The sequence below is a fragment of the Pleurodeles waltl genome, chromosome 12 (genome assembly GCF_031143425.1).
Source record: "Pleurodeles waltl isolate 20211129_DDA chromosome 12, aPleWal1.hap1.20221129, whole genome shotgun sequence".
In the NCBI taxonomy this organism is placed as follows: Eukaryota; Metazoa; Chordata; class Amphibia; order Caudata; family Salamandridae; genus Pleurodeles; species Pleurodeles waltl.
The window spans coordinates 656,726,360-656,742,316 of NC_090451.1; the positions used below are offsets into that span (position 1 = coordinate 656,726,360).

General features: G+C 43.0%; 1 protein-coding gene and 1 long non-coding RNA gene across 12 annotated transcripts in view; one reads left to right on the forward strand and one right to left on the reverse strand.

Annotated features, from left to right (window-relative positions):
- The window catches only part of LOC138268585 (uncharacterized), a 331,134-nt gene that overhangs the window by 175,179 nt on the left and 139,998 nt on the right, over positions 1–15,957 (forward strand). The window lies entirely within an intron of this gene.
- PBXIP1 (PBX homeobox interacting protein 1) overlaps positions 1–15,957 on the reverse strand; it is a 113,376-nt gene that overhangs the window by 27,454 nt on the left and 69,965 nt on the right. For 5 of the 10 annotated variants that reach the window (XM_069218367.1, XM_069218366.1, XM_069218365.1 and 2 more), the window contains one exon: positions 12,842–14,283. The exons of 2 other annotated variants lie outside the window; for them this stretch is intronic. In XM_069218367.1, coding sequence (XP_069074468.1) covers positions 12,975–14,283 — 1,309 coding nt within the window. In that variant the 3' untranslated portion in view covers positions 12,842–12,974. Of the gene's footprint in view, positions 1–12,841; positions 14,305–15,957 lie in introns of those variants that run through there. 3 more of the 10 variants (XM_069218373.1, XM_069218371.1, XM_069218369.1) reach the window with 1 other exon arrangement.

Consider the following 15,957-nt stretch of genomic DNA (forward strand, 5'->3'; position numbering starts at 1 on the left):
TGCAGCCCCTCTTAATGACCTCACATCCAAGAAAATGCCTAAAAAGGTATTATGGACAGCAAACTGTCAGAAATCTTTTGTGAGGAGCTGAAGCAGGCCATGTGCTCTGCACCTGTCCTGAAAAGCCCTTGTTACTCTAAAAAATTCTATGACCAAACTGATGCATCTGAATTAGGAGTAGGGGCAGTCCTATCACAACTTAATTCTGAGGGCCAGGATCAACCTGTTGCTTTTATTAGTAGGAGGTTGACCCCTAGAGAAAAGCGTTGGTCTGCCATTGAGAGGGAGGCCTTTGCTGTGGTCTGGGCACTGAAGAAGTTGAGGCCATACTTGTTTGGCACTCACTTCATTGTTCAGACAGACCACAAACCTCTACTTTGGCTAAAACAAATGAAAGGTGAAAATCCTAAATTGTTGAGGTGGTCCATATCCCTACAGGGAATGGACTATACAGTGGAACATAGACCTGGGAGTAGCCACTCCAATGCAGATGGACTCTCCAGATATTTCCACTTAGACAATGAAGACCCATCAGGGAATGACTAGTCTTATTGTCCTTCGTCTTGCCTGGCATGTTACCCCCATTTTTCACTGTATATATGTTGTTTTAGTTGTATGTGTCACTGGGACCCTGCCAAGCAGGGCCCCAGTGCTCATAAGTGTGCCTGAATGTGTTACCTGTGTAGTGACTAACTGTCTCACTGAGGCTCTGCTATCCAGAACCTCAGTGGTTATGCTCTCTCATTTCTTTCAAATTGTCACTAACAGGCTAGTGACCAATTTTACCAATTTGCATTGGCTTACTGGAACACCCTTATAATTCCCTAGTATATGGTACTGAGGTACCCAGGGTATTGGGGTTCCAGGAGATCCCTATGGGCTGCAGCATTTCTTTTGCCACCCATAGGGAGCTCTGACAATTCTTACACAGGCCTGCCACTGCAGCCTGAGTGAAATAACGTCCACGTTATTTCACAGCCATTTACCACTGCACTTAAGTAACTTATAAGTCACCTATATGTCTAACCTTTACCTGGTAAAGGTTAGGTGAAAAGTTACTTAGTGTGAGGGCACCCTGGCACTAGCCAAGGTGCCCCCACATTGTTCAGGGCAAATTCCCCGGACTTTGTGAGTGCGGGGACACCATTACACGCGTGCACTACATATAGGTCACTACCTATATGTAGCTTCACAATGTTAACTCCGAATATGGCCATGTAACATGTCTATGATCATGGAATTGCCCCCTCTATGCCATCCTGGCATAGTTGGCACAATCCCATGATCCCAGTGGTCTGTAGCACAGACCCTGGTACTGCCAAACTGCCTTTCCTGGGGTTTCACTGCAGCTACTGCTGCTGCCAACCCCTCAGACAGGTTTCTGCCCTCCTGGGGTCCAGCCAGGCTTGTCCCAGGATGGCAGAACAAAGGACTTCCTCTGAGAGAGGGTGTTACACCCTCTCCCTTTGGAAAATGGTGTGAAGGCAGGGGAGGAGTAGCCTCCCCCAGCCTCTGGAAATGCTTTCATGGGCACAGATGGTGCCCATTTCTGCATAAGCCAGTCTACACCGGTTCAGGGACCCCTTAGCCCTGCTCTGGCGCGAAACTGGACAAAGGAAAGGGGAGTGACCACTCCCCTGACCTGCACCTCCCCTGGGAGGTGCCCAGAGCTCCTCCAGTGTGCTCCAGACCTCTGCCATCTTGGAAACAGAGGTGCTGCTGGCACACTGGACTGCTCTGAGTGGCCAGGGCCAGCAGGTGACGTCAGAGACTCCTTCTGATAGGCTCCTTCAGGTGTTGCTAGCCTATCTTCTCTCCTAAGTAGCCAAACCCTCTTTTCTGGCTATTTAGGGTCTCTGCTTTAGGGATTTCCTTAGATAACGAATGCAATAGCTCATCAGAGTTCCTCTGCATCTCCCTCTTCACCTTCTGCCAAGGAATCGACTGCTGACCGCGCTGGAAGCCTGCAAAACTGCAACAAAGTAGCAAAGACGACTACTGCAACTCTGTAACGCTGATCCTGCCGCCTTCTCGACTGTTTTCCTGGTGGTGCATGCTGTGGGGGTAGTCTGCCTCCTCTCTGCACTAGAATCTCCGAAGAAATCTCCCGTGGGTCGACGGAATCTTCCACCTGCAACCGCAGGCACCAAAGAACTGCATCACCGGTCCCCTGGGTCTCCTCTCAGCACGACGAGCGAGGTCCCTTGAATCCAGCAACTGTGTCCAAGTGACTCCCACAGTCCAGTGACTCTTCAGTCCAAGTTTGGTGGAGGTAAGTCCTTGCCTCCCCACGCCAGACTGCATTGCTGGGAACCGCGACTTTTGCAGCTACTCCGGCCTCTGTGCACTTCCGGCGGAAATCCTTTGTGCACAGCCAAGCCTGGGTCCACGGCACTCTAACCTGCATTGCACGACTTTCTAAGTTGGCCTCCGGCGACGTGGGACTCCTTTGTGCAACTTCGGGTGAGCACTGTTTCACTCTCCTTCGTAGTGCCTGTTCCGGCACTTCTGCTGCCTGCTTCTGAGAGGGCTCCTTGCCTTGCTTGACGCCCCCTCTGTCCCCAGACGCAATTGGCGACATCCTGGTCCCTCCTGGGCTACAGCAGCATCCAAAAACGCTAACCGCACGACTTGCAGCTAGCAAGGCTTGTTGGCGGTCTTTCGGCGGGAAAACACTTCTGCACGACTCTCCACGGCGTGGGGGATCCATCCTCCAAAAGGGAAGTCTCTAGCCCTTGTCGTTCCTGCAGAATCCTCAGCTTCTACTGTCCAGTAGCAGCTTCTTTGCATCCACAGCTGGCATTTCCTGGGCATCTGCCCATCTCCGACTTGCTTGTGACTTTTGGACTTGGTCCCCTTGTTCCACAGGTACCCTCGACTGGAAATCCATCGTTGTTGCATTGCTGGTTTGTGTCTTTCCTGCAGAATTCCCCTATCACGACTTCTATGTCCTTTGGGGAACTTTAGCGCACTTTGCCTCACTTTTCAGGGTCTTGGGGTGGGCTATTTTCCTAACCCTTACTATTTTCTAATAGTCCCAGCGACCCTCTACAAGGTCACATAGGTTTGGGGTCCATTCGTGGTTCGCATTCCACTTTTGGAGTATATGGTTTGTGTTGCCCCTATCCCTATGTGTCCCCATTGCATCCTATTGTAACTATACATTGTTTGCACTGTCTTCTAAGACTATACTGCATATTTTTGGTATTGTGTACATATATCTTGTGTATATTTGCTATCCTCATACTGAGGGTACACTCTGAGATATTTTGGCATATTGTCATAAAAATAAAGTACCTTTATTTTTAGTATATCTGTGTATTGTGTTTTCTTATGATATTGTGCAAGTGACACTTGTGGTACTGTAGGAGCTTCACTCGTCTCCTAGTTCAGCCTAAGCTGCTCTGCTAAGCTACCATTATCTTTCAGCCTATGCTGCTAGACACCCTATACACTAATAAGGGATAACTGGGCCTGGTGCAAGGTGCAAGTACCCCTTGGTACTCACTACAAGCCAGTCCAGCCTCCTACAAACGTATGTTAGCCATCACGCACACACAAACGCACCCTTGCACTATGATGGCAGTGTATGTGTGGGGCTTGGCAGCCTAAATGCACCAGTGCAGTGGGTGAAAGAAGCAGCACAATATCTTAGTAGGCATGGTGCTTTTCTGGCCTCTCCTTGGCACAACTCGGCCAGCATTGGCAGTTTTGGAATGAATTTAGGATGTGTCCTAAGAACTACTATGGGGGTTATTACAACTTTGGAGGAGGTGTTAATCCGTCCCAAATGTGACAGATATACCACCAGCCGTATTACGAGTTCCATAGGATATAATGGACTCGTAATACGGCTGGTGGTATGTCCGTCACTTTACCGCCACTTTTGGGACGGATTAACACCTCCTCCAAAGTTGTAATAACCCCCTATATCTTCTAAAGTTCGAGCCTGTATCTTACTTTCACGCCTTAAAGAAGTGATAGCTATCAAGAAGGCAACCTTTTATGAAAGGAACTGCAAAGAACAAAAATGCATATGCTCAAAAGGTGGACCCATGAGTCTAGTGAGGACAACATTTAGGTTCCATGATTGGACTGGGTGGGATGACTTTTCTGATACCTTCCATGAAGGCTTTGATAAACGGAATCCTGAAAAAAGAGGTATGTTGTCTATTTTGAAGGTAAGCAGCTATTGCTGACAAATTAAGTATAATAGATGAGTATGCTAAGTTTGTTTTTTGTAAGTGTAACAAAAAACAAACAATGTCCTGAAATGAGGCTTTGAGTGGGTCAATGTGTTTAGGTTGACAATAGCAAACAAAATGCTTCCATTTTGCAGCAAAACACTGTCAAGCTGTAGGTTTACATGCTTCCCTAAGAATTTGCATACACTCAGAAAGGAGATTCAAGTAACCAACTTCTTTGACCTCAGGAGCCAAATCGCAAGATTGAGTGTCTTGGTATCTGGATGTCTGATTTGACCGTGACTTTGAGTGAGAAGGTCTGGCCTGTTGGGGAGTTTCACCAACCGATCTAGCAGGGTTATGAACCAAGGTTGACGTGCCCATGTGGGAGCTACAAGGATCATGTTGAGTGATGTTTGTCTCATTTTGTGAACTACAGGTGAAATGAGTGGTAGAGGTGGAAAAGCGTAAGCAAATATCCCTGACCAATTCATCCATAGAGCATTGCCCTTGGACTGAGGGTGTGAGTATCTGGACGTGAAGTTTTGGCTTTTTTAATTTTTTGCGGTGGCGAAGAGATAATTTCTGGTGTCCCCCACCTTTAAAAGTACTGATGAAGTACTTGGGTGTGAAGTTCCCATTTGTGGACTTGTTGCTGCATCCTGCTGAGGAGGTCTGCAAATTGGTTGTCCATACACTCTTCCAGTAAGTGAATGTGGTGGTGAATTGTCCATTTCCAAATTGTTTGAGCAAGTAGGGACAGCTGAGAAGACTGTGTCCCCCCTTGTTTCTGCACATAATTCATGGCTGTCATGTTGTCTGTGCGTACTACAATGACTTTGTGGGAGAGTTGAGGTAGAAACGTTTTTAGTGCTAGAAAGACTGTCTGTAACTCCAAATAGTTGATGTGAGAAGTTTGCCGAACTAGATCCCATAACCCTTGTATTGTGAGGTTGTTGAGATGTGCTCCCCAAACTGTCTGTGATGCATCTGTAGTCAGAGTGATCTGAGGTACAGGGTCTTGAAAGGGTCGCCCCATGGAGAGGTTGGTGGATTCCACCATTGCAGAGAGCGGTGAGTCTGGCTGTCCAACAACACTAGATCCTGAAGATGCCCCTGTGCCTGAGACCATTGAAGAGATAGACACTGCTGTAATGGGCACATGTGTTGTTTGGCATGTGGAGCGATGGCTATACATGGCACAATCATCCCTAATAACTGCATCACTGTTCTTACTGTGTAAGATTGGTTTTGTTGTAGTTGTGAAAGGAAAGTCTGAAAGCCAAAGTGAAGTGAGTATTGAAGACTGCTCCCAAGTAGGGCTCTATCTGTAGAGATTGAAGGTGGGATTTGAGAAAGTTGATTATGAACCCTAAAGTGTGGAGAAGGTCTACTGTGGTGTGAGTATGCATCTGACACTGTTGGGTGGTACTGGCTTTGATGAGACAATCGTCCAAGTAGGGGAATACATGTATGTGTTGCCTTCTGAGAAATGCTGCAACCACCGCAAGACATTTTGTGAAGACCCTGGGACCGGTTGTCACCCCGAATGGTAAGACCTTGAATTGATAATGTTTCCCCGCAACAACAATTCTTAAATAATTGCGGTGTGCTGGGTGACTGGGAATGTGAAAGTATGCGTCCTTCCGATCTAGAGCTGTCATGAAGTCGCCTTGTGGTACTAGGGGAATGACATCTTGGAGAGTGACCATATGGAAATGCTCTGAGAGAATGCATCGATTGAGTGGTCTGAGATCAAGAATTGGCCTTCGTGACCCATCCTTCTTTGGCATAAGGAAGTATAGGGAATATATTCCTAGACCTTGTGAGAGGGGAACTGGCTGTATAGCCCTTTGAGAAGAAGGGACTGTACCTCTTCATTTAGGAGAGCCAGATGGTCTTGTGAAAGTCTGTGAGGGTGAGGGGGGTATGTGGAGGGGTATAAATGAGTTCTAGACAGTAATCATGTCAGATAATTGATATAGCCAACTGCTCTGTGGTCATATTGGACCATTGTTGGTAAAATTGCATTAATCTTTCTCCTACTGGTGATGTGTGAGCCTGTGGAAGGTGTAAGTAGTCAGTGGAGTGTATTAGAAGTGGATTCTCTGAAGGTGGACATCTTACCTATGCCTTTATTGTTCACACCTCCATATGATCCTCTAAAGGAACTCCTATGGTAGAAACGGGTGCCTTGCCTAGCTTGTAAGGTGGAGGGTTCATTAGCTGAGGGTTTAAAACCTCTCCTGAATTATTGGTGACAAAAATTACCCCTTTGTGGTGTAGTGAGTAGGGCCCCCATAGCTTTTGATGTTTCTGAACCCTTTTTTAGTTTTTCCATAGCGGTGTCCACCTCCTGGCCAAACAGATGTTCTTTGTCAAAAGACATGTTTAGAGCTGCCTGTTGGATTTCAGGTTTAAAATCTGAACATCTGAGGCAAACAAGCCTTCTAATAATGATGCTGGTATCAGTACCACATGCAGCAGTATCAGCTGCAACAGTGGTGCACCTAATGGCATTATTTGAAATAGCTTGACATTCAGAAACTATTTCTTGTCTCCCTTTGCGATGCTACTCTGGGAGATACTGGAGAAGGTCTTCCATTACATTCCAGTGAACCCTATCATAGCGTGCCAGGAGTGCCTATGAATTGGCAATATGCCAATGATTGGCTGCTTGTGCAGTAACTCGTTTTCCTGCTGCATCTAGTTTTGTACTTTCTTTGTCGGGGGGTGCATCTCCAGTTGGTTGATGTTTCTGTGCCCTGCTGACAACAATAGAGTCAGGGGATATTTGTGACTGAATATATATAGGGTCTATAAGGGCCGCCTTATATTTCTTATCAACTCTTGGAGTAATGATTCTGGATCTAACAGACTCTTTCAAAATGTCTGTGGCATGTCTGAGCATGGACGGAAACTGCCTTTCTTTATGGGTGGTAGTCAGTGTGTCAAAAAGAAAATCTTCCTCAACTGGGCCAGAATGCATTTGTATATTATGATACGCAGCTGCCTGTGCTATGACCTGCTGATATAATGTTGTGCCATCAGGTGGTGAAGGGTGTGCAGGGTATAAATTAGGGTCATTTGGAAATATGGGATCTGGATCATATGAATCACATGGGTCTATGTCTTGTAGGATATCCCCCAAATCATCTCCCTGAGGTGATGAGGAATCTTGTGACTGACAATTGTGGCTCAATAATAGGTGGAGGAGATTGTGGAGATGGTGGAGGAGTAAGAGGAAGGACAGGCGAGTGTGGTGGAGAAGGCTGAGAATGAATTGGAGCCTTGTTGCCTTGTTCTTGTCTCTGTAGACCTTTTTATATGAAGGAGCAGTGTCCAAAGTCTCCTGAAAAGTCAGTTTCCTCTTAATTGTGAAAGGAGGAGAAACAATAATTAATCCTGTTCCCTTTTGAATATGGAGCTGGTGCTGAAGAGCGTCCATTATTTTAAGTATTGGCTCCACTGGTAACTCTGCTTCGGAAGAAAAACTGGAGTCTTTGGAAGGCAGGATTTTTGGTTCCAAAGATTTCGGAGCTGAAGCCTTGTGCTGATTCAAAGCTGTTGGCTCCAAAGCAGATGTTTATAACTCCTTGGTCAGAGCTGAAGCGCTCGGGCCAAAGATTCGACTCAATCCCAAGGCTGAATGAGACGGTGTAGAGTCAGAGGTCGATGCCGAAGACGTTTTAGTATTGGCTGTTTTCGGTGCTTCTTTAGAGACTTTGCGTGGGTGGTCAGGCTGATGTACTCACCGGTTGCGCCAAGGTGAGAGGCTGGCTTTTGATGTCCGATAAAACATCCGACTCTGAATCTTCTATGAAGAAAGTCCATTTCTGTGCGATGTCCTACTGTGCATGCTCTTCCCCAAAAATATCAAGAGTGTCGTCCGGTGTCTTCAACCAAATCTCCAAACAGCAGGCTCTTTGGTTCCGGAGGGTCTTTTTGGATTGAAAGGACCGTCAGACATCGCAAGTCTCTTCTCTGTGATCTGGGGACAAGCACAGGTTACACATCAAATGTTGATTGGTGTGTGAAAATTTGGAATGGCATTGAGAGCAAAACCGAAATGGAGTGTGCTCCAGAAGCTCTGCATTTCTCGACACCATGTGGAGTAGTAGGCCCAAGACAGGTGCTGGCGCCCCGAAGGGTGGCTAACATACCCCACACTTAGAAATTCGGTTTGAGTGGGTTAGAAGTGAAAATGCAAACGAAATACAATACTGTCGCTGAAAGAAAGACGGAAAAGAAGAGTTCCGAATAGACTGAACTGAAGAATACCAGAACGAACATCCAAACCCGACGGGGGAGAGAAAATAATCTAACAAAGGACTTGATACCCATGCGCACTATCACCGAGAGAAGGAGTCACTGGATCTGGTGACTCAAAATGATTCTTTGAACAGAAAACTTGAACACTCCGGACCCAACACTAGATGGCAGACTTATGCAAAGCATGTGTATCTACAGATATAGGTGCCATAGAACATACAATTTCAGAAGGACAAAAAAAAAATTCTGCACATTAGGCCAAAGTTCATCTGTGCCATGGGTTCTCTAAAGTACATTTTCAAATGTTCATCGTCTAAAACTTGAAAGATCTATAAAGTGTCTGATTTCCACTCACCCTCTCATTCTGAGGTTGAATGTAAAGATTACTATTGAGCTGGGCAACAATAAATATTAGTTACCTGTCAGCTATATCAAGAAAACTTCTTGCGGTAAAGGCTTGCTCCACAAAAAGACTTGTTATGTTAAGCTACATTTTGCGAGCTACTTCTCATATTAAAGCCACTTTCAGGATGAAAAAAAATCGACACAACATAATTTCAGATCACAAACTTATTTTATTCTACATTGTTCCCCTCCATCTAATGTGCAAAACCCCCAAACTACACAGAAATTCAGGAAAAACTCAGTGGCAGCAGCAGCGAAAGGGAAATAGGGCACAAAGACACCCTCCTACAAACACAATTTAAATACTTGCATTACATCTCAAAGCATCACATCTCATAAATTAGTTATATCAGTGCATTATCAGTCAGTAGAAAACAATCTGGAGACATGGGTTGGCGTTTGGGTAACGGTTATCATCATACGAGTACAAATATCAAGAACTCTGACATCTTCAAGAAGTCCTTGGATGCTTCTATGATTCTGATAATAGTCTTCATTATCACATGGTCCTTCAGTGGTGGGGGTAAGACATGAAACAGGCGCTGGAAAGGGGAGTTAAAAAAAAGGGGGGAGGGGAGAGAAAAAGCAAGAGCAAAAAAAATTGAGTGTAAAGGAAGAATAGAGAACACATAAAAAAAGAGAAAATAAAAAGGTCAAAGTGAAGGATGACAGACAGGCTTGGAAAATAAAAGCTGAGAGGTTTAAAAAAAGGAAAGAGAAAAGATAACTAACATTAAGATGTGCAGTGTAAGGCAATGGGGAAAAGCAAGAGGAGTGAGTAAGAGAGGAGACTTAGCCTAGGGAGAAAAGGGAAAAAGAAGAGTGGAAAGAAAAAAACCAATTACATTGAAAAAAAAATTGAAAGAGAATAAAGAAACACAGAAAGAGTGAGCGTGAACATGGAGCTAGAAAAACAGTAGAGCAGCAAAGAAAGCGGCGAGAGAATAAAATGCAAAATAAAAATAAAGTGAGATAAGGGAGGCAAACAGACAAGGAAAAATTATTGGAGCAATCAAAGGCATTTATAGTGAGATAAAAAATAAACAGACAACAGAGTCAAAGAAGAGAAAGTGATACAGAAGAGAAAATACAGACATTTGACACGATCTGAGAGAAAAAGTGGGAACAGAGATAAAGGAGATAAGACAAAGAATGGAAAAATAAAAATAAAGAGAAGTCAAAATATCAGCGCAAGGGAAATGTAAAGCAAGTAACAAGTCATTTTCAAGAATAGGAAAGACAATACTGAATAAGAAAATGGGGATAGAAACAAGAGGATACATGATTGAAAAAGTGAGAGCAAGGAAAACATGGGAAGAGGAATGAAAGGAGAGCAAGAGAAAGAAAAAACTATAAAAATAGATAGTACGAGAAGTATCAAAGAAAATGAAACACACGAAAGGATCAGAGAAACTGGAAATATAAAGGGAAATAAAGAATATAAGCAAATCAGTGACAAGGAAAAGGTAGAACATGTGAAAGGGAAAAAATAGAGACAAAAAGGCTAACAATGGAAGTAAAAGAGGAGGTTGGTGAAAAAGCTGGAGCATGGGAGCTAAGATATTGATAAGAAAACGTGAGTATTAAAAGCATAATCTGGAAAGGAAAAAAAGCAAATGGAGAACTGAAAAGAAGCCAGACAAAAAGGAAACAGAATAAAAAGAAGAACAAAGTGAAAGCTGAAAGAAAACAAAAGGGGGGCAGAAAGTGAAACAATGAAAAAGGAAGGAGTCGAAGAAAACACTGAAATGGTGAGCAGAGACCAGTAATGAAAATGTGAAAGGGAAGAATGACAAAATTGAGAGAAATAAGTAAAAAATGTGATTTATAAACATGGCTAAATCAACTTTAATACAGGGTGAAAATGGAAAGGCAGAAAAAGAGAACAGAAAGAACACAAGGGAAACTTAAAAATGGAAAGAAATGAAAAGTGATACACAGGATACAGAAAACTAGAACATTTTGCAATAAAAGGTATCAAAGAAAAGAGAGCTAGAAAAATGAACTTAAAATGAAAGGAAAAAATAGAAGGAAAATAAGGTGCATTAAAAGGGACAAACATTGCAAACAAATAGGAACCGAGGAATAAAGAATATGAGGAAAATAAGAAAGAAACAAGACAAAAAAGGAGACAGAATTAGGAAGAAGAACACAAGAGCATCTAAGATCAAAAGGCTAGAGAAAACCGGGAACAATAAGAAAAGGAGTACACATTTCAAGAAATTGGGAAGAAAGAAATAGAAAGCAACAAAGAAGGAGAAAATAAAAAACAAAGCGTGAAAAGGTGTGTAAGAGGAGGGAGGGAAAATTAGGAAAAGGAGACTAAGCGAGGCCAAAGAAAGGAATTAACGATTAAGTGAAGTGTGATTAAAAAAAAATGAGAAAAGAGATAAAAAGCAAGAACTTGCTTTCGTTCCTTGGTATCCTTCAAACAGCAGTACCACACAACTCCAGGCTTTTCTCCATCAACTTACTAAATACAAATAGACAACTAATCCATTACTTTTTGTAGGATGTTGCCTGGCATCTTTACAATCTGCAGTTCCATATGTTTAGGGGTAATTTTGTGCCCCATATACAACATTATCACTGTATTTATGAGAAAATTTGAAACTACTATTTGAGTGGAAACATTTAGTCATTTGGACAAACTTTTTTCTTCCGCTCCAGGACCAGAGAGGACCCTGCATTTTGTATTCTTTGTGCCTACTCTCAAGCTTACTTGCTAACTGCCCAACAACAGGCATGTACCTCTGAACATTAGTTACATTTCAGGCGGAAATAATGGGTCTCTACACCTCAGGAGTAGTTTGCTGAGAGGAAGTGCTGAGGCAAGGTAATCACCACAAGCACCAACAAAAACAGAACGGTAGCCACTTTCTCCAAAACATAAAAAAATAAAGTAAATTGCAAGCAAAGGATTATTTGTTCTAATGACTTAGGAGGTGGGAATTAACATTTTGGGGGAGTAGAATTTGGTTTTAACAAATCAAAGTCTTAAATCATTTTTCAGAGGTTTTAGATGTCAGAAGAGAAGTATTTAGGGAAATAAAAAACGCCCAAGGATTTACTTATGGAGAACACTTTGTGCACACCCACCCCCGGAAAGTGTCTCTCAGGTGGTGCATTTTATACATTTTGACTAATGACCACAGCAGGAATTACATCATTAAAAAAGCAATAGTGAAAATAATTTACCTATAATTTATAGCAATAACAGAGGCTATCAGTGTTCTGTATTAGCTAAGGCACGTCTGAGGAAGATGGGGTACTAGAAGATAAACCCTAAATGACCACAGCCACTTGTCAGTGTCCTAAACTGGTGGGAAAGAGGATTGTCTTAGTAAATAAAGCTATAAAAATAAAAAAACGAGCCTTGACGGAGATGAATGATAAAAAAAATAATAGAGAATTAAGAGATGACCCGAAGGTTTGGTTTTCACCTGCGCCAAAGACAAACAGTTTATCCAAAGTTAGATCCCGGCAAAGGTTTTGGGGAATGTGACTGGATCCAGTGGGATGTCTGAAGATTGAAATGCCTTGAAGAGAATCTACTACTTCAGTAGTGCCTAGAGATCTTGAAGTAGACCACTCTAAGGACTCTGGCTCCCATTCCAGATGTGGTGGACTTGGAAAATTAGGCTGGGTGCCAAACGTTCCCTGACAGGAGCTTTAACAGAGAAGGCCCTGCGAGGAACAGGAATAAATGTGGCATGTGCACTTATAACAGTCTTCAAAAACCCATTCACCTTAAGAGTGTCGAGTTATTTAGCAAGACAACAGACTGCTAAAACTAAGCATCTAAAGCCAGTCCTGATTAAAGTGCTAATAATCTAGCAATAACAGTGGCCCTGTGTTTCAAACAATAGTAGCCTCTGTGTACAAGAACCCATTTGGTGTACAAAGAAATGACTAGAATATTACAAGATTGCAGAAACACATCATGCTTATTTTGCTGAATGGAGCAGGAGGCACCTCTAGTACCAGTGGTATCACATTTACATGACCACTCAGTATCATAGTCAGAGGGCATGTCTGAGGCCTAATGGACTATGGTCTAGAAGGTTACTTGCGGGTGTGTTCCTTGTGTTCTTCAACTACTGGGTAGTCTTACTATCTGCCCCTACTATGCTCTTCTTTCTGGTTGTACTCTTCACGATTGTGTCCATATGACGGCCGCTTCTCTTTGTAAGCCTTTGATCCACCATGTTGGTGGTTGTGTTGGGAAGACCTTGCTTCTTTCTGGTATTTCTGATTAGGGAAGTTGTTGGGATCATCATGGTATTGATGGCGTGGTTGATCTTCCGTTTTGTGCTTTCCAAGGTTGGAACGACTATGTTTTCCGTCCCGAGCCTTATATCGTTCTTTATTTAGGTTGTCTTTGTGGTTAAATGTGTGGAAGTTGTGGCTGTCATCATATGGCTCACCCTCCTTCATGGGGTGTCCGTGGTTGAAAGGCTGAGAGTCGGCAAGGTGATGAGGGTGACTTTCCTGGTAATACTTCTCACGTGTGGGTCTATGATGGTGTTGATGGGATTGGCTTTTGCTGGAGTCCTTATCATGGCTAAAGGTTTGGGCATCATCATGGTGATGAAAAGACTGCTTTTGTTTGAAGTTCTCTTTATGTGTGGATTCATGATGGTGGTAGTCAGATGTCCTTTCCCTTTCTTTGAAGTTCTCCTTATGTGTGGAGCCACGATTGTGGTGGTCAGGTGATCTTTCTTTATTTATTTTTTCAGTTCTGAATGAGTGGGCTTCTTCATTTTGGTAGGTTGATGACCTTTCCTTCGGGTTCTTTTCATTCCTAAATGGCTTTGCGTAATCATCCTGGTGGTCTGATTGCTTTAGCTTACGACTCTTCTCATTTTGTGACAGCTTGGCATCATAATACTGCTGGTCATACTGTATTTCCTTCATATTCTTCTCATTCTTTACTGATTTGACATCAGCATGCCGGTGGCCTTGGGAACCATCCTTGGGATACCCTTTATTCTTGAAAGGTTTAGTGTCATCATGCTGGTGATTTGATTGCCTTTCCTTGTGGCTTTTTCCAGTCTTAAATGACGGGGTGTTGTCATGTGGGTAAGAAAACATATTTTCATTGGGAGATGTTTCACATTTGTGATAAGATTGCCATTCAGTGGGGTGTTTGAAGGCTTTGGAGTTATTCATATGGTAATCAGATTGCACTTTAATCTCACGGTTTGACTGGCCAGAGTTGTGATGCTGTTCTGAGTTTGGATCTTTCATTTCTTTATCATGATTCAATGGATTAGGGAGTTTGTGGTGGACACATGGTCCCTCTTCCTTCATGCGCTGCTGAGACTTGACATTTTTGGGGCCTCCATGTTGGGGCAATGGCCCCATGTCTTTATCATAGTTCTTATGAGTCTTTGTCTTGTGGATGCTTTTCTTCGAGGACCTAGAAAGGAATCATTGAGACCTACAATATGTTATTAGAAGAACTGCCAACAGATAACGCAGACACACACTTTACTCTCAAAAGGCTTTTAGTCTTTTACTGTTGTGCATGTAAAAGGAGCGCGAGTTGGGGTGAGCAAGTAAATATGCTATGAAAGTAACCCCATCTGTAAGTTCGATGAGATTACTCCAGTTTTCTATGGTGATCAGGAGGAAATACACCCACACATTTCAGTTTGAGGACTCTCCTAGCCTAGGTTTGTTCACACCCCACTGCATATGTGCATCCTAAATAAACATACAGAGCCTTCTTACCCTATAACCTCATAAATGTTGTGTTGTGAAGTTGATTTCCCAGCACAAAGGCAGAAAAAGCAACAGGAATGCAAATGATTAGTAGGGTTTTGCCACTTTTTAGCTTGCAGGCAAAACTGAAAATGTCCAGTACCACAGCTTTTGCCTCTGCATTGAGTCTGGTGGGTAAAAAAAATGCTGGTGGTCTGCGCAATGTTTAGATCTTGGCGGCGAAATGAATGTTTGTGTGTTTTACACCGCAGTGAAATGAGAGTACATGTTCTTTTACTCAACACGTTCTTGTGATACCTCACAGTACACAATGCAGGCAGGCTATTGACTGGATATGGTGAATTTAATATGACATGTTGTAAGGAGTCGTTTAGGGGAATATAGCTGCAACCACCTCAACCCCAGCAGAAAGTTGAGTTTTGGAGTATTGTGAATTGAGTGCTTGCCTGATGAGCGCCAGTACACTAAATTAACCTGTTCTGATTGTGAAGACTGCACTGGTCATCATCAAAGTATTTCCAGTGACAAATATGTGTCAAACCCAATAACACATCAAAGAAAGAGACATCCTGGGATCTGTACACCAAGGATGCCTTTTCATTGTATCACTCTAGCTCCCTATAAAATATTGAGTTGATCGCGTTCTCATTTCTTGCCTTGGGAAATTTGCAACCACCACAACCTAACGCTTAATTTTCAGTAGACCCCCACTATTTAAAGATAAGCTAAATGTCAATATTCTGTATACAGTGCTTAATACCAATGCTCACACTAGCCTAGGCACACTCAGCTTTGGTATTTGTGGGACCAAGTCTGAGCAATGTGAAGGTAAATGTCCACATTTATTAAATGTGTTCAAGCGTGCAAAGTGTAATTAAAACTGTAGTGTTGTGATCCTACATTTATAGGATCATTACCATCATTAGTAAAAGGAAGTATCTTTGTCAGAATGCCATCCTCTAATCAGGCACACATGCATGAAGAAAAATGATCATTCAGTAATCTGTTTGCCAGAGCTCTTCTTATAAATTAACAACATGGAAGGATGCGTGGAAATTTCTCAGTCGGCCACCAGTAGAGAAAAATAACATTTGAGGACTTATCACCAAGCTCTACCGCTATGATTCGTTTTATATTGGAGACCACATCTGTCAGGATTTTGCTGCTCTTCTCAGCCATGTTTGTCAGATCATAGAGGATTTCGGTTCACTCTGTTGGTGGGTTGGCATTTACAGAGAGTGGGCTGAGCAGAGAGGATGGTGTGTCTGGTGAGGAGTTGCACTGAGTAGCTTGTACTAGGTATGCTACAATAAATCTACAACTTTAATATATGACCTTACTGACACCTGTTTACTTAAAGGTATCTTTT